The sequence below is a fragment of the Papilio xuthus genome, unplaced genomic scaffold (genome assembly GCF_000836235.2).
Source record: "Papilio xuthus unplaced genomic scaffold, Pxut_1.1 DF824992.1, whole genome shotgun sequence".
NCBI classification, from domain to species: domain Eukaryota; kingdom Metazoa; phylum Arthropoda; class Insecta; order Lepidoptera; family Papilionidae; genus Papilio; species Papilio xuthus.
Genome location: NW_013533657.1, coordinates 559,098 through 578,237, shown reverse-complemented (window position 1 = coordinate 578,237; position 19,140 = coordinate 559,098). Strand labels below are relative to the sequence as shown.

At 32.5% G+C, this 19,140-nt stretch overlaps 1 protein-coding gene across 1 annotated transcript in view; it reads left to right on the top strand.

Annotated features, from left to right (window-relative positions):
- The window catches only part of LOC106126512 (potassium voltage-gated channel protein Shaw), a 30,325-nt gene extending 11,853 nt beyond the window's left edge, over window positions 1-18,472 (top strand). Inside the window, exons 3-6 of the mRNA XM_013324223.1 lie at window positions 4,891-5,070; window positions 7,222-7,461; window positions 17,539-17,853; window positions 18,254-18,472. Coding sequence (XP_013179677.1) covers window positions 4,891-5,070; window positions 7,222-7,461; window positions 17,539-17,853; window positions 18,254-18,472 — 954 coding nt within the window. The remainder of the gene's footprint in view (window positions 1-4,890; window positions 5,071-7,221; window positions 7,462-17,538; window positions 17,854-18,253) is intronic.
- Window positions 18,473-19,140: the final 668 nt, after the last annotated feature.

Below are 19,140 nucleotides of genomic sequence, written 5' to 3'. Positions count from 1 at the left end.
CAGCTAACGCGGCAATTTACGACTTCATAAAATGTGATTTCACGCGCCGGCAGTCAAAGGGTTAAGTTGTTGACGCGGCGCAAGGAATTTGCCCAACTTTTGTATATTTGATTCGCTTTCTGTTTTCATTACTAACATAATTTGATGACTTCAGAATAAGTTTTATTATAAATTCTTGACTGACAACTGTACAGGATGTTATGAAAAAAATGTTAATATATATAAATACTATATAATCTTGTTTTATATAAGATCATCAATATACGTCTCTACTGAGGAGTTCAGAGCCTACTCTAAGTTTGGGGTCATTAGACTATAGTCAACTACGTTAGCCCACTGCAGGTTAACTTCATACACATCGCTGAATTTCTTAGCAGATCACGATGTTACACATCACCGTAAAATCATCGGATCAATGTACATAACTAAACCGAATATTGAAAAACACATTGGTACATAGCGAGATTTGAACCCATGCAGATTACATGTCATAACTACTGAACCACCAACGCTTGTTTTGTATATAAAGATATACAAATTAGCTACAAATGTGTTGTGTACTTGTAAATATATTTTGCGACGATGATATATAAATGGCATTTATTACTCACGCTATGAAATATCTTACAATTCCGAACTCATATATGTATGTCAATCGGTAAATAGAATACATTCTCGTCTTTTATTACTTTCACGTACGAACACATAAAGTTGGTCGTAGTTTTATGTAAAGAATAAAGTATTGTTATGTACTTTTTTACTATTTGTTTCGGATGGGCTCAATGTGTTTCACAGTGAAGTAAAAAAGATCCTACTATATTTTATCAATATTTTTTCCGTCTTTTATATAATGTTTTATTTTGTGTATAATAATCATAATAGATTTTAATAAATGAAAGTTTATGACAAAGTACTTTTTCGGCTACTTAACTTAATGACTTAAACCTTAAACTTAACTTTGCAAGTTTACATTATAAGGCTTAATTTACTTTCAATCAACTTTTAACTTAGGGAACTGTCTGATTACTTTTAACTTAACGTATTAAATTACTTATTAACAAATCCATATGCTTTTTAACTTTTAAACACGGTGATATCATTAGATCTATAGCGTACAGTAAAAGCGAATGTTGCAATCAAAGAGCTCGTCTCCATTATCCGGGATTAGGACACATGGTCACTCCCGACACGTCCGTCTCTCACAGATAAGTATACTTTGTTACAAAAACATCACGTACTTTAACTAGTAGTGTGTACAGAGTGTAAAACTAAAATTAAGATTAAGTTTCTCATTTTTGACGATATAATAAAAGTAAAAATATCTCAAACATTCAAGCCAATGATGTTTTCTTGATTTATTTTTGTCAACTTGACATGGTCTTGCTTCGCACAGGTGATAGGAAATGTACGTCTGATATTCCTGTCAATATATTAGGTGCGCAACTAAGTTCTCTTGTTTATCAGTAGATGGCTCTAGCAGTAAGAGCTGGTCGATTTTGACATATCCAAAACGTCATGAACCAAGCTTAGACATATGGTAAACAAAGCGTTGCGACACATGAGTGATTTTGTTTTCGCATTATATACTTCTGGTCAAGTTAATATATAACTCAAAGAAGTATTATAATGGTGAATGAAACCTTGAAATCGATTAAGTAAAATCCAAGTTAAGTTAATTCGTTACAAGCAAATAGTAACACCAAACAAATATCTCTACAAAATAATCTAATAGAGATACTTTGTACAAATAAAATTAAGAATATATTTCAATCACTGATCAATAGCTAAATCCAGCGAAGCGAGCTTTAATCAGACAACAGACGGACGGCTCGAGGTTTATAGAAGTCGGACTTTACCTAACACTTGGTTAACATGTTTTATTCAAAATTGTTGCGCTACAGTTTCTATTTTAAATGATAGAAATAATTAAGTTGCAACTAAATACGATGAAATTGTCCCAGATTTTATTGAAATATTATATATACTTTTGATTATATACATAGATTTACTTCACAAATACTACATAAGCAGTTAGAATTTGATAGGTTTAGATTACTTGGAATCGCTATAATTGAGTTTTTATTTATTAAAAACTTACTATCATACTAATATTAAAAATATGAATGTTTAGATGTTTGTTTGAAGGTTTCTTCAGAACAGCTGCATGGATCTTGCTGAAATTTGGCACACATGTAGAACATAATCTGTAGGAACACATAGGTTACTCATAATTTTTTTTTTTACATTCCGCGCGAACGAACAGCTAATTAAATTTGTGAAATGTGAGTATTTGCATAATATTGAATTACTTACTACTCACATTTCACAAATTTAATTTACAATGTTAACAATGTTAAAATATGGACGGATATGTTGAAAGTCTATCTCTATTATTCTAAGTTAGCGTATTACAGGTTACCTTGTTCGTGATGATAACATTAGATCAAGTAACCAATATGTCAAGTACAAACAAAGGAATAGAACACACAAAGCTCTCTACTCTAGGATTACTTGAGCCCTGTCTCAATAAGAGCACGTATCGTAATTCTCTTTGTCGAGTACATTGAAGGAAAAGGTTATCCATATATAACAAAAGAGGATTTAATAATATTAAAGTTGTTTCTAAATAATTTTAATATTATTTACTTATTTATTTAATTTTACTTTAAGGTAAGCTAAGTCATCTTGTGAGATTTTTTTACGAACATTAGCTGTCGCTCGCGAGTTCGTCCGCTTAAAATTAAATAAAAATTAATAAGTACGCTATGTTTTTGTCCATATGTTTTACAAATGTGACAAATTTATCAAAATCTCAATGTATCAACGCCGTTCCGAAGATACCTTCTAACAAACAGCCATCCATTCATACATTTGCATTTATAATATTAGCAAGATAGCTCTAGCTCCTCTCGGTTATAGATTCAGATCGATAACCAATAAAAGCGTTTAAACATGTTTTCAATTATTGATTTAATATTTTGTAAAATTGGTAGCAATACATTTAAAGGACATAATCGCAATTTGTTATTTAATTTATCCGAGACCTTTATTTGCCTTTTAGATTGGGAATCCGGATTTCAGTGGCGGAATGTACTTCATTATATTTACGGCCCTTTGAGCGCCATCGAATCAATTCCCTTTGTATCTATTATAATGCTTAATAGGAATGATCAGATCCTAACTAATGGTCGACGAGATTCAAGAGATTTATCCTCTTTGGATATAATATTGAGGTTAATACTTTGTATTAAAGGAAACCGACGTAATGTTTCATCATCATCTCACTGTCCTTGTCACACTTTTATAGGGTAGGTGCAACAGATTTCCGTCCTCCAAATCAATCTATCTATCAACATCTTCTTAATCAAGTCATCTTTCACGCAATCCATCCATCTCTTCCTATACCTACATCTACCGGCGTACTGCTCCACCCTTACTTTATGTTCTCCTTGGCACATGTGATTCTTCCCTCCTCATAACCTTCACAATTAACCTTTTACTTCTCAATTGTTCTAGTACGGCTTCTACTTTCAGACTTGATATAATATTTGACACTTGAATTTATTTATCCTAGTACTATGTTTTGTTGTGTATGTTTCTTAACTATAATTTAAAGCTTACCTAAAGATAAAATTAGCTATAAAATTAAATAGATTTCCAATGATTAGTTCCAAGAAGTACGAGGTATAATGGATTTAATCCTGTATTGCGACATTCGGATTTTCACATGAACATGTTATTCGTAGCTTATTTTATTTTTTTATCCAAGACTGAATTTTCTGATTACTTTTTATTATTTTCAAATGCATTGTATGAGATATATGTTGTGAATTTCTATTATTCAAAGTTGCATTATGACCCAGCTAACGTGACAATGTTGTGGGATCATTTTTTTCATTAGCTCGGATAACACTGGCCGTACAGACTAATCTGTACCGAACGCTCCGGACATTATTAAAGCTAGTACAAAAAAATTCAATATGAATTTTTATATTACTTTTTTTGTTTAATTTTTTTTTCTTAACTTAGCATGCAGGTCAGATATCTGCGAATGCGACACCATTTTGTTTTAAGTTTTGTATTATCATGTACTTCATGACTTTTGGTTTAAAACCTTTTAATGAAATGCGTATTTCGTTTGGTTAGTTCGAGTTGCCATTTTCAAACATTACAAGCTTCTGTTCGTGCGCCCATCCTTAAAAAAACACATTAAATAGCCTATGTCTTCTTTCAGACTATGTTTTACGTCTGTGCCAAATTTCAGTGAGATCCCTTGAGCTTTTCTGGAGATACCTTCTAAGACATTTCCTTTAAACTTTTGCATTTATAATATTAGTTAAATTTTCTGTTCCTTATTTTAAAATATAAAAAATGAGGAAACTCACCGAGCGCAGTTTTATGACACGGCAATATCATACCCCTTGTGTACGTTTAAAACGATAACACCTCATAACACGTTTTATGTTAATTTTGTTTAACGTACTGAAAAGCGACACATAATGTGAACAGTACATAAACCCTTTACTGTTTTTATGACATCAGTTTAAATATTAAACATTTCTTCAGCGAAGCTAAATGAGAGTTATTTTGTTTATTTTTACGGCAAGATAATGACCATAATTCACATCAGTCATCGTAGACACCCGCAATTACAGATGCATTGCCTATCTGTTTTATATTAAAAGGTGGCAAACGAGGGAGTGGCCACTTGAAATCGCTGAAAAAGCAAAGCGACCGTTGCCCATAGACATACGCAATTGTAGATGCCTTTCCTTCCTTTAATGGACGGGGATGGGGATACACAGAAAGAGAATATCTTCCCTTCCTATGCGTCCTTCATCTTATAAGGAAGAGTATACTTAGAAATGTATGTATTTTTGTTGGTTATAGAATACCTTGGCAATACTGGATAAATTGGATATCGACAGTGAGAAGCCTTCAGAAGAAGAGATCGCCAGACTGTTTGGATACGAGGAGGCATATCTCTCAGGAGAGCTGGGCATCTGGCAAAGGATCAAACCTAAGATATGGGCGCTGTTCGATGAGCCATCCAGTTCACCCACCGCTAAGGTATGTAAAATATCAATATAGTGCGACAAGTTTTTCTGGCTCGGTGATAGAAGGCCGCGGGCCAGATAAATTTGTTGGACTATATGTGTTTTAATTTTTGATTTTCAAAAGCTTTATATCAGTTATTAAAAAGTTTAGTTAAAATATTTTTTGAGATGAAAATACACACACGATATGCAGAGAAACGCTATTGCTGGAATTCAATATTTCAATCCCCAACGTATTGGAAAAGAGTCGAAAAGTATTTGTGCCTCTGAGTATTGAAAAATATTTGTAGGGCAAAATTAACGAAATGATTTCTTCATTTTATAAAAAAATATAAGATGTTTAATATAAAGTGTAATAACCGATTCCTCACTCCGTCTTTTTAAACCACAACTAAGGGCTGCCCTAATTACAGATTTAGTAAATTAAATCTATACTAACGATCTGCAAAAGTAAATCCAAAACGATCACTAAATGCTCGTATCTTAATGGATCGTGACCTGAATTTATAAAAGTTTTAAAAGCATATAAAATATGAGTTGAAAAAGTATTTTAAGCTCAATGCGATTGTCGCGATAATAAACGGATAGATGGCGTTAAACCGGAGATGAGAACCATTTCAACGACAATTAGTCGCACACCGCGCTATTTCATAACGGAACTTGTATTGATCTGTGATTTTGTACAACAAAAGATAAGTAAATCGTTTTGGTAGAGAAAATAACTCGCATAACAGGAGAAGGGTTTTTTTTTATCATTACAAGCAACTTTCAGGTCTATAGTTCTTCTGTATTAAGTAATTTTCTCATAATTGTCGTGACTCTACTTGGACCAAAAAGGTGGTCTCCTTTTGAAAACTTGATTTTATTAAATGTTTTTATGATTTCACAATTTAATTTAATTTTTTTATAATTTATACTATATACGGAAATAATTAAATATAATAGTTTAAAATAATTATAAAATTTAATACTCTATTTGTAGTTCAAAAGTGGGACAGGAATTTCTATATTTGTCAAGCTCATGTAGCATTAAACAAAATTAATTAACCCAATGAAACATAAAATGCATTATCAAAATTTAATTTATTACTCGACAAATTGTACAGTTAACAAAACAAGCACCGTCCGCTGTTCGCAATAAATAAAACAAAACACGCGCGAATTTCTCTAAATATTTATACGCCGTAGTAATTTGACAAATCGTGTTCTGTAAACAAAAACATTGTGACGCAAGAGAAAAGATATTAAAAAATAAAGAATATACATATCCCGAACGATTGGGAAGGGGAATTGGATCTTCCGAGGAAGGGGAATGGACAGAATTTTTTTTACGTCATCTCTTATTTCAGTTAAAGCCTTATGAATATTATTGTCTATTTCTTCTTCTCAATTTTGCCTATAAAAAGGATTGAGAATTTGAAGGAGGATTGGAAAATTTTTTATCTACTCAAAAAATACTTCTATGGTATAACTTACCAAAAATATACTTCGCTTTTGACTTGGACTGATATACATATAGTATATAGAGCTATATGCAATATAGTGATTGATGACAGATTTCTGTTCATGAAACTTGATGTTTTATTGAAAGAGGAAAAAACAGGACGAAACTTTCAACCGATTATGTAAACGAAGTTAACCCAATTGTTCCTAACATTAAAAACATATTAGAGTCAAAATTATGAACGTTTTGCCCTTAAAATTAAAAATATATCTCATTAATAAATCATTTAGTTATATCGTTTGAAATGTTTTCTTTAATATTTAAATATTCACTGACCCGTAATTTCGTATGTTCTTACAATTTGTTCTCTAGACTTTATATAAAACTCTTATCAGTTCACGCTACATTAACTTCCATTTTACATCTACAAAGATATAAAAGTATTCCCTAATATTAACTTTACAAGTCTTTTAATTTATTTTAATGATTTCTTTTACATCTACAAATATATAATGTAAATATACACCTTTATCGTAGAATTCCAGTGACACTTGATCTAACACATATTGTCATCCCTTTTCATTCTATATAGAAAGAGCGAGACAACATGTATTGTTTAACCTTAATTTGATACAGCACCATCTATTGGTGGCATTTTGAAACAAAGATTTTAAAATTTTAGAAAGTTTTCTACAGTAAATGAATACAATATTGTTTCAGGTGATATCTGCAATATCGGTGTTCTTCATCTGCGTATCAGTATTGTGCTTCTGTTTGAAGACGCACCCTGACCTTCGGGTGTCGGAGCCCTTGCTCGAGGAAGATGATGTGAATAACTCGACAGCGGACTTGGAGACCAGGCCCGCGTGGCTCGACAACGGACAGCCGCATGTCGCCTTCTTTTACATTGAACTAATATGCAATGTTTGGTTTACTATTGAACTATTAGTGCGGTCTGTGGTAAGTGTTTGAGATTTATTTATATGTTATCTGTCGCCCGCGACTCCTTCCACGTAGTTACAACTAAAAATAGGTAAAAATGTTCAAGGACGAGCCACATTTTACACATTCGGCATGAGAGAGAGAGAGAGATGGAAGATATACTTAAGTAGAGTGAAGGAGAGCGTCGTTCCTCGTTACTCGTTCCTTGTTAGTAGTTTAGAGTACATTTATTTCAGTAATCATTTAATTAAAAATAATATTATAATAATATATTTTTTTATTTGAAAAAGTCAAGCTGTGCTTTGAAGAATCGTACATACGGGATTACATGTTTCCCTACTCAGTCAGAGTTCGCAAATAAAATTGGTCTCTCGTCTATCCACTCATCGGATTACTTTTAAAATATCTATAGTATTTTTCCAACTGAATATAAAATTCGATAATAAAATAATTACATACTTTATATAATGTTTATTTGCTATTTATAAACATTACACCCTGTATGTAATGTTTATTTGTTATTTATAAACAAATGGGTAAAATTTTTAGGAACGTTACACTTATTTTGGTTCATATTTTATGTTATAGAGTATACGTATATTTAATTGTACTTTGAATCCAATAATAATACAAGAACAAAAGTATAATAACTTAAAAGCAGAACATTTTTTATTAAAACCTACTTAGATTTTAACCTGAGTTGAAATTTAATTTCGCTAACTTAATAATGATGAAAAAAAAATATTGAACTCAGTCTTATCTAACTGTAGCATAAGTCACATCACATTAAAGTTTCAAACAACATTTTTTAGAAACTATTTTTGGCAAATATCCAACATTGCGAATTAGGTAATATATTCCAAAGCTAAATCAGGTCAGCAGAGTCTATCTTCGTAAATGTAAAGACATGTTACAACTCTACTGCCGTTAAAGGAATGCATAATTGTATTTTCATCCTTCTCCATCCCTTTGAAAAGAAAAGAGATAACAAACACGTTATTTTCGATATCTCGGCAATGAAAACGAACAATCACAAAACAATTAATATCATCCATATTGAATTTCTTATCTTCCATTCTCAGAATATATCTTATTTTTAAACAATGAAAGATTCGATGATTCGAAAGCGTCTCACTTAATTAAAAATTGATTGCAAAAAGAATCGACTTTCATTGAATAAGAAACTTTTGCATCACAAAAGACGAAAGAGGAAATTTATTAGCAACTTTTAACGTCAACTTTTGAACGAAAAAAATTGTGGCTTTATTTACTGCACGACTGACCATGAATGGGAATTAAACTCACTGAGTCCTTAACAATTTCAGTCGTTTCATTCTCGCCAGACTAGTCGTAGTTATAAGGTAAAAGTGCCGTGTTCTTTACTATACGCTTTCTATCCTCGAAAATTTCAACTTTTTTGTACGCATATGGAAGGAGACGTCCACGTGCTCTCACTTGATATGTCTACGTCATGAGGCATTTGCCTTATGTCCTCGTGCCTGACACTATTGCTTCCATCATTAACCATTAAATGAACAAAATAATTGCGTTTAAATACTTGACTGAAGGACGTAAGATTCGATCATAGATCGTATCATATCGATTAGTAATTTTTATGTAGATTGATTTTATGTAGATTGATATTCGTCAGGAAAGGAAAACCGAATTTTGTTGTTTTATATTGTTAGGAAGAAAATCCTACACTGCCGGTGTATCGGCGCAACACTAGCCTTATTAAAATATCAACGTTTATGTCCCCTCACTAATCAATCTGACACTTGAATTGGTAACTCGCGAATTCGCGCCAAAGTATCCTAACTAATAATATCTAAAAGGTACTTTATGTGTTTCAGTTTATTCTTAAATAAAAACTAAAAACAATGTTTTCTTCTTAGTACTTTACGTACGATTGAGTCATCGTAATATTACAAGAAATAGAGTGCCTTATTCTAGTCTTTTTATAAACAGTTTTCGTAACAGTCAAACAACCCTCAAGGATATTCAATTTTGTAAATCAAATACAATATCGTGTTGATACGTTTCGAGGAAATACGCCTGTTTGTTTGTATATTTACATATAGAAAATAAGTTAACGCTTTTTTGAAATGAATACATTTTTATTTTTATTTATCTTTATTTTATTTATTTAAAATTTAATACAAAAAAAATGTCGTAAAAAAATTATTTCTATATTACAATGAATTATTTTTTAAATTAAAATTATTACTGCGCTGATTAAGTTCATAGCAAAGGCACTAGCTATCACACGCGACACCGTCCGCGCGGAATTAAAAAAAAACTTATTGAGTTCTGTGTTACCATGTTCTACATCTATACCCAATTTCAGCGAGAATTATACAGCCGTTCTCGAGATACTTTCTAACAAACATACATCCATCCATCCATCCAAACATTAGCATTTATAATATTGGTAAGATTGTTAAGTTTCTTAGTTGTATTATTATCTATCATGAAATATTTTTGTCAGAAACAAAAAAATCCAATAATGTACTCGCACGGAGTATCCGACATCATAAGAGTACCTGAAATTTTTCAGATTGTCACGTCCACGCGTCCTTTTATTTATTGCAAACACCTTGTGAAATATTATGTCAATACGGCTTCTACTTACGTAACTTATAAACTAAATTACTATTAAAAAAACTAGCAGTCGCCCGCGACTCCGTTCGCACGGAATTAAAGATAAACTTAATTAGTAGCCTATGTGTTCTTTCAGATTATGTTCTACATCTGTGCAAATTTTCATGAAGATCCTTCAAATAACCATCTATCCATACATCTAAACTTTCGTATTTATAATATTAGTAAGAATTAATAAGATAATAACATTGTATAATATAAATAAATTAAAACCAAAACTAAGAAATAGTCTGATATAGAATTTCTCATTAGTTCCATTCCATTAAGCGTCGGTGGCTCAGTGGTCAAGCACTTGACTTGCAATCTGCAGGTCCTGGGTTCGAATCCTGCCATGTGCCAATGTGTTTTTCGATTTCCGATTTACATATGTACATTTATCCGACGTTCTTACGGTGAAGGAAAACATCGTGATTCAACCTGCTCATATCTAAGAAGAAATTCAAAGATATGTGTGAAGTCAACCAAGCCGCACTTGGCCAGCGTGGTTGACTATGGCCTAATCACCCTTAACTTAGGGTAGGCTCCGAGCCCCTCGATAGGGACGTATAGTGAGCTGATGATGATGATGATATTGATTAATTCCATTAAAATCTAATTCTTTGCACTTTCTATACAAACACTAAATATATTGCGAATATCGCTTTGAGGAAGTTTAATACAAGAATGGTGAAAATGTTTTCGATTTATAAAAACTTGTTTGTTTTTGTCGATCAAAATTTATAAGGTTGTTTTTTGATCAAAAGACTTACCTTTTCTTTGATTTATAGCTTCAAATTTCTATCCAATTCTGTTTAATATAAAGTCTTATTTTTATCACTCGAATATCTTTTATTTATTATTGCAAGCGAAAAAAAAACTGACAAAAATGTCAGTTCTTTGGCATCATAGATCGTAGTTCTTACTAATTATAAATGCGAATGTTTGGATGGATGGATGAATATTTGTTATAAGGTATCTCCAGAACAGTTGCATGGATCTCGCTAAAAGGCATAGATTTGGAACATAGTCTGGAAGAACACATAGACTACTAATAATTTATTTTTAATTCCTCGCGTACGGAGTCGTGAACGACAGTTAAATAAATTACCAAAAATCCGCTAAAATTTTTATAAAAAAACATTCACATCTAGTGTTTTAAGTCGTAATTCAGTACATCATCACAACCTCCACATAACATGCACACGCAACATAATAAAGCCTATATCTTACAGATTTCAATAGCTTTGCTAGCAAATCGAGGGCCCTTTGTTTCTTCAAACTAAGCATAGTGACTGGAGAAGCTCTTCTACTCGACACGTATACCTTTTCTATCGAGAGGTCGTGTTATTAGGTCAAAGCGAAGTATAAAAATATACTCGTCCCACCAAGAAAAGTTTCTTTACAGTTTTTGCGTAAACTTGTTAACTAGATCCCTTACTTGTTGTAGCGATAATTGGCTTGTCTTCAACAACCAAGTATAAAGTTATTCTAAAGATTTTGTTACTCTGTACTAAGTTTGGTACTCCGTTAATATTTACATTTATTTTTACTAATTGTTGCCAGCGAAAATGATCTTAATTGGTACCCTACGTGTCCTTCTAGAAAATATTCTAAATCCATGCCTGATTTCATTAGGATTCGTTGAGCCGTTATGGAGATATCTTCTTATAAACATCCATCCATTAATCTAAACTTTCGCACTTATTATATAAAGTACGATGTAGAATAACACTAACGTATTTAATATTTATGATTTCATATTATATTTTTAAATTAAATAGGTCATTCAAAAATATTAGGAAGTTTTGTCCACAAGCCGCCGACACGCATAGGTCTCCCATTCATATAAATCCAGAGAACTTTCCTGAATTTGCATTTACAAAATAAAACTTGTGCGCAACATTGACCCAGTTTGCGATGGAATATAAATGTTAGAAGTAATAATTTTTTGCGCAAACTTCGAGGTCGAATGTGTAACTATAAAAAATAATGGTCTCTGAGTTGAAATTTCGTTTTGAAATAATCATTTTTTTAAACTGATTTCCTTATTATTAACTCATCATCATCATCAGCTCACTATACGTCCCCATTGAGAGGTTCGGAGCCTATCTTAAGTTAGGCGTCAACCATGCTTACCCACTACGGGTTTGTTTACTAATACGTAATTTTTTAAACCAAAGACAAAAATTAAGTTACTTTCTATTCTAAAAAAAATGGTCTTCATAGACAGACGGAAGGACAACAAAGTGATTCTATAAGGGTTCCGTTTTATTCCAAAGAGGTACGTAACCCTAAATATAGGATAAAAGTTATTTGCAAACGTTTTAAGAATTAAAACAAATGAATGTCGAAACAAAAGAGGTCCTAAATTAAGTTTTAAAGTTTCACCATTCTGTATTGACAACTAGGATATTGCTTTTAATTCCAAAACTTCTCAGTTACAAAATATCAAATATCATCGTCACATAAATACGATTAACGCACAATAATCTATTAATTAAGGTGACGAGGGTGAACGCGGATACCGAACTTCCGGCAACGCTAAGTACGTGACTAAAACAAAAGTTACTTTGCATTTAATAACATGATTCATGATTTCATAGCTTTTGCCCGGGACTCCGTCTGTGCGGATAAAAAAAAATTTGGAAATTGGCCTATGTGTTCTTCCAGACAATGTTCTACATCTATGACTTTTGTCGATATCCATTAAGCCGTTTTGAAGATACGTAATAACAAACATCCATTCATCCAACCATCCAAACTTTCGTATTTATAATATTAGTAAGTTTACTACAGAAATATGGAACATTCTAAGAGTATTCAAAGAAATCTGAGTGATGTGTTAGAAGGCTTGTCGTTGTAGCAAAGAAATATATATATTTTTTAATTTCACAGACCCTGTAAAACTTATCTTTTATATTTTATATCAAAATTTTAAATAATAAAAACATAAAAATTCTCAATAGCGTCAAATTTAATTCAACATCCATAAATTCTTGTAAGAGGAAAAAATTTGATTCGCGAAGCGCACTCTAGTCAGCGAGTCAGGCTTGTTCATTTAGCCGCCATGTTGAAGATGCCCTCTTTAGGTTGACTACGCTATTCTGTTATATGATATTTATACGTATAGTTAAACCGTTATGTATAATAAGCATTGTTTTTTTATTTAAATGAGTAACAAAAAGCATAAAATTTTCAGTCAAATTATTTACACAAGTTTATTAAACCTACTGAGAAAATTCAGACAATATTTGAAAGTCTATTTACAAATTTTCATCTCTTTACTAATAAAATTTTCTCATTTTACAGTTACTTCCTGCAACAATATAAGTCTCTCTTGAGAAATACGATATAGTAGGCCTCGTAAATAAAGTTGCCGGGTGTCGAATTCTAAATTCTGAGCAAACGTAATCCCCAATACCGTATACATACTTCACATCGTGAGATAAACAGAATATTATGTACATAATTCTTCTGGATATTGGTTTAAAATAACAATTGCTACGACAACTTAACTTTGTATTAATATTACTAATATTATAAATGCGAATGTTTAGATGGATGAATGTTTGTTTGAAGGTATCTTCAAAACGACTGAATTTATCTAGCTGAAATTTGGCATACATGTAGAACATATTCAGAGGAAGACATAGGCTACATAATAAGTTTTTTTTTAATTCCGCGTGGACGGAGTCGCATGCTACGTTAATTACGAGAAAGTAAAATAAAAAAAACATGTATTTAACATAATTATGCACTTAAATACTACTTAATTTTTTTTTTACGTTTTATAAGCTAGCGCTTGACCACGATCCCACCTGGTGAAGTGGAGATTTGGTCGAAAGATGGTACGCGCTAGCTTAGTAAGTGCCTATTAAAAATATAATAGAAAAATTGTAACTAACAAATACTACGGCTTAAATCATTAATCCAATTACGACTCAGAGCAGATTAAGATTAGACTTGCCTGACTGTCTGTCTGGTTATAAATTAATAGGATTTGTTTTGTTTTATCTAGAACTAATTGTCAGTATTTTCAAACAAGATTTTAGTGTTACAATCACGTTATTACCTGCAAATAAGAGTAGAAACAAAATAATATTTATATAAAATAATTTAACTCAAAACGTAAAACTTTTTAACTTAATTATTGTGATCAAGTACGTTGTCTTTAAAATAGATCTTTTTAAAAACACAACTTAAAAAATCTTAAACAATCTCCATATAAATCTCGACTTTCAAGTAAAACAGCTCGAGTTCAAGAATCTGCAAAATTGGACGTGTTCCACTTCTCTCTATTTCCTATTTGATTCCGCTTTCAATTTGTTACCCCATAGATACAAGATGTTCAGCCCTTTATATTATATTTTATCTGCTCCTAAATTTTACTAACGTTTGCAGAATTTTAAGTACTACGTTTAGATTTGTTTTATGAATTAAACAGTACCTAAGTGTAGATTTCTAATATTAAATCAACATTTAACAATCCTGAATATTGTTCAACGTATCTTCACCATAACACAAATATTTCGCTAATCCATGTTTCTATAGAACATACTTTCCTTTGAAAATCAACAGGGAAGCCAAATCAAAGTCATTCACAACAGTGAATGAAAAGCAAAGTATTTGAAGTTAATGATTTCCGCTCCTCAAAATACAGAGACGTAATTAAAACATTCTTTTCTTTTATTTTCGACCGAGCGGCCACCTGAAATCGCTGAAATAGCGAAGTGACCGTTGCCCTTAGACTTACGCAATTGCATATGCTTTGCCTACCTTCAATCTACGGAGGAGAGGATGCACAGAAATATTTCCCCTTTCCATGCATCCTCTCATCCGGAAAGTCCACTTCCATTTCCCATACTTTCCTTATAAGAAAAAGGGTGGGAAGGGAAAGAGGACTAAATTAGGCCTCCGGGACGCACACTCATCAGACGAAACGCGGAATTGCATCCACTTCACGCCTGTCTTCTGTGTGGTCGTGGTATTTCACCGGGCGAGCCTGGCCGATTCGTGCGAAGACTTTAAAGCGGGCTCTACCACTGTTACACTTTCTTTTTACACAAATAATATTAACAATACAATAAACTTATAACAATTATATGTATTGGTATATTGCGAGAAACTTCTCATTCGTACAGAGAAGGCGTATTTATAAATAATGCGATTAAGACGTCAGATTAAATTCATTAGTGAGAGGGGATAAGTGGCAATGGCTAACTCCAGCCGGCTCCCGCGGGAAAATGCCCTAATTCACTGTTTAGAAATACATTGTTATTCGATACAACGTTCTTATTTCTTACTCATTATATAAATGAAAATTTGTATGGATAGATGTATGGATGTTTTATCATCAGCCTGTACACATCATGCGTGTCTCTATGGATTATTGTTATCGCGTAATTTCAAATTGATGAACACACATCTACACGGATGAAGTCGCGAGCAACCACTAGTATTTAGTTAAATATTTTGGGATAAAAATTTGTTATTATCTTTGACTATGGCCTAGTCACCCTTGATTTAGGTTACGCTCCGAGCTCCTCGGTGGGGACGCATAGTAAGCTGATGATGATGATCTATAAATTACTGTGGTAGAGTTACTTTGGTGGTTTCATATTATACAATAGATTAGTGGTAGAGTCTAAAGTTATTTTAAATCACTAACCCACCATGTGAATGTGAAATGTGCAGTTAATTTTTAAACATTTTACTGAGCACTAGACGCTAAGCACGTGTATTATACACGTGCCAAGTGTCCGTCACACTGCGTTGCCTTCAAAATGAACAACTCGAGAACGGAGTGCGGAGTAGTAATGAGTAGTATTGTTTATGAAAATAGTATTCGTTAATTGTAACATTGTACAATGTTAATTAAGGGATGTTACTATTTTTACATCAATAACATAACACTAATTAAATAAGACTGAATAAGTTTTTGTATGAAATAGCGCCATCTATTGTTTATGCGATTAAAACATGTTTTTTACTAACGTACAATTATATTTGTCACGTTCACGTTATGTTTTGTGTTGATGTTATATACCGTATAACATTCTGGGGAAGATGATTCGAATGACAGCATACTTGTCAAAACCGGTTTAGTCGTTTAGACTGTAGACAGACACAGTATAGTTTACATAAAACGTAATGAATTCCATTTGCATATATTGTTTTAATATTAGCAGATTTTTTTGTAAATTTACTAGAGTTTCTTTTACCATTCCAACTAAGCTCTAGGCTTGTGCTAGGATATGGTTGACAATAGTCGAATGGCGGGATTCGAACAACCCGACCTCATGGTCGGAAATTAGGCTATTGACGCTTAACCATTAGGATATTGACGCTTGATTTTCAGCGTATCTTCTCATATTCAAGAGAGTAATATTCAGTACTACAGTATTCTATTTTGTTTTGTTAAGTTTAAAACCATCTTCTGTAAATAAAATCGCATTGAGTTAATGCAAGACCTCTTTACTACTTTCCAACATTGATACGACTTAGAATCAGCCACTTTGTTCGCATATTGCCAACGACTTTTATTATGTAAATGCGATGAGTAACCCAACTATACTTATTCAAATAAGATAGAAAATAAAATATGCCCCAATGTTATTTCATTTTTTTTAATTCGGTTCTTTCCGCATTTCACTTGTAAAAACTGTTTATTTTCCTGCTATTTTTATACATTTAAAAATAATATATTTCCGGTTATTTCAAAGCAATTGTGTGCTTTTCAATTTTAAGCTCACATGTTGGAGACCCGCCAGGCGCAGGTCCGGAATGGACTTTAAATTTAATAGAACAAATTACGACACTGCATTGAAAAGTTTTTCTCATAGAAATAAATTAAAACGTTTAATTTTTTTGCTAAATAATTATGCAGATAGCTGTAAAATTGGTCTATTTCTATCTATTTAAATCGTTTGTTAATTTTATTTGTTCAAAATATCACGTAGGTTTCTTTACTAGTAACACTGAAAAAGTTCTAAGCTTGATTTTTGTCCATAGATGGCGCTACTGTTAGGAATAGAACACGGTAATGTTTTGTCAACGTGGGAGTATTTTAAGCAATATCACGTGACACATGACGATCGAGGCTTAGGCTAAGTGCCAACGGCGCTCGGCCACCTCAGGCCCGGTGAAGCTGTAAATGCCTCCTCAAGGCAAACAGTGGCCATTCAATCGAAAAAAATACATGACGAATAGTAGTCATTTGATCCTCTGGGGAGTTAGACAAAGTTCATTGAAAGATAAAATTAGAAAAAATGCATAGAACTGATAATAACATTCGATAAGTCACGTGGTTGCCGCGCGTCAGTACCATACATTTTTGAAGTTCGCTATAGAATCGCTTCGAAGCGAATGCATTTTGTCTAACCCTTCCGCTGTTGTCATTGTAAGTAAATTATTAAATTGTCGACTTACTTTTAATATGATTTTGTTTTGTTTCAGGTAGCGCCGAACATAATAGAATTTATCAAATCCCCAGTTAATATAATAGACTTTATCGCAACGTTAAGTTTTTACATGGACGTTGTTGTAGAATTAACTGTAGTGAAAAGAAATATTGATAAAGCGGACATTTTAGAGTTTATTTCTATTATAAAAATCCTGAGACTTTTTAAATTGACGAGACACAGTCCGGGTTTAAAAATTTTAGTACATACGTTTAAGGCGTCTGCTAAAGAGTTGACCCTTCTAGTGTTTTTCTTAGTTCTAGGTATTGTGATCTTTGCAAGTTTAGTATACTATGCGGAGAAATCTCAGGTGAGTCTTAAAAATAATTGTTATATTTTACTATCGTATTTTGTTTTTTCATAAAACGGTTTTGTTGGTGAGTTTATTTCACTGATTGTTTATTTCTACAAATTTGATTGCAAATATCGGTCCATTCGTTGAATGCGAACGTTTTATAAATGGCAGTGGAAATGCATTTTTATATTCGTAACAGGCCGGAGCGACCGAGCTCGAAGTTAATTGCCTGTCAATTACGCACCGGCGAAAACTTTCGTCTCGCTTGAAATAAATTATGCCTCAATTTTGATGACAAACATACTTACTGTACTTTAGTCAGCAATTAAAAAATAATTTCCAGTATATTTATCTTGTTAAATATTTGTCAAGCTTAACTATACAACTGTATTAACTAAATTACATTAAATTCCAGGATAACCCAGACAATCAATTCAAGTCAATCCCATTAGGACTGTGGTGGGCGATAGTTACCATGACAACTGTAGGATACGGTGATATGGCGCCGAAGACGTATCTAGGCATGTTCGTGGGCGCGCTCTGTGCGTTGGCTGGAGTCTTGACTATCGCACTACCAGTTCCAGTGATCGTCTCCAACTTCTCAATGTTCTATTCACATACACAGGTAAGATAGTGTTGAACTTGATATATGGAGCAGGCACATGATTACAAATGTGGGCTACCGTTGCCGCAATCATCATCAGCCTACTGAGTGGCTCGGAGCGTATCCTAACCAAGAGTTTACTAGGCTTTCGTCAACTTCGATATGTTCAGGTTGCATTACATGTTTACATTTGTAAAAGCTATTGGAAATATCTTGATCCTGTCTGTGCTTAGCGTAAGCCTTTGCAGTTTTTTTTTTTTAATATTCATAAATATTTAATAAAAAAAATACAATATTTGACCTTTAAGAATAAGTATAAAGGCGTGAATATACTTTGAAAAGTAAACATCATCAATCATAAGATGTTTTTTTGGCAATTTAACTCAATGACTTTGCGTTTTTACAAAGGTGTCAAGTATTACCTATTTTCCTTAGAACTCCAATACCATATCCATTTCCAGACATATTTTATAAAAGTTAGAAATAAAAAATATATAATTTAATACTTGAAAATTCAAACTACTACATTGAATGGTTGTCTAAATTAGTCCAAATATTTTAATAATATACGATACTAGCGGACCCGACAGACGTTGTCCTGTCTACACGTCTTTAATTCGAATATTATTTAAAATTTGACACTGCGATGGTAGCGCCGTCTGTCGGATCCAATGTAAAACATTCCAAAATCAACAACT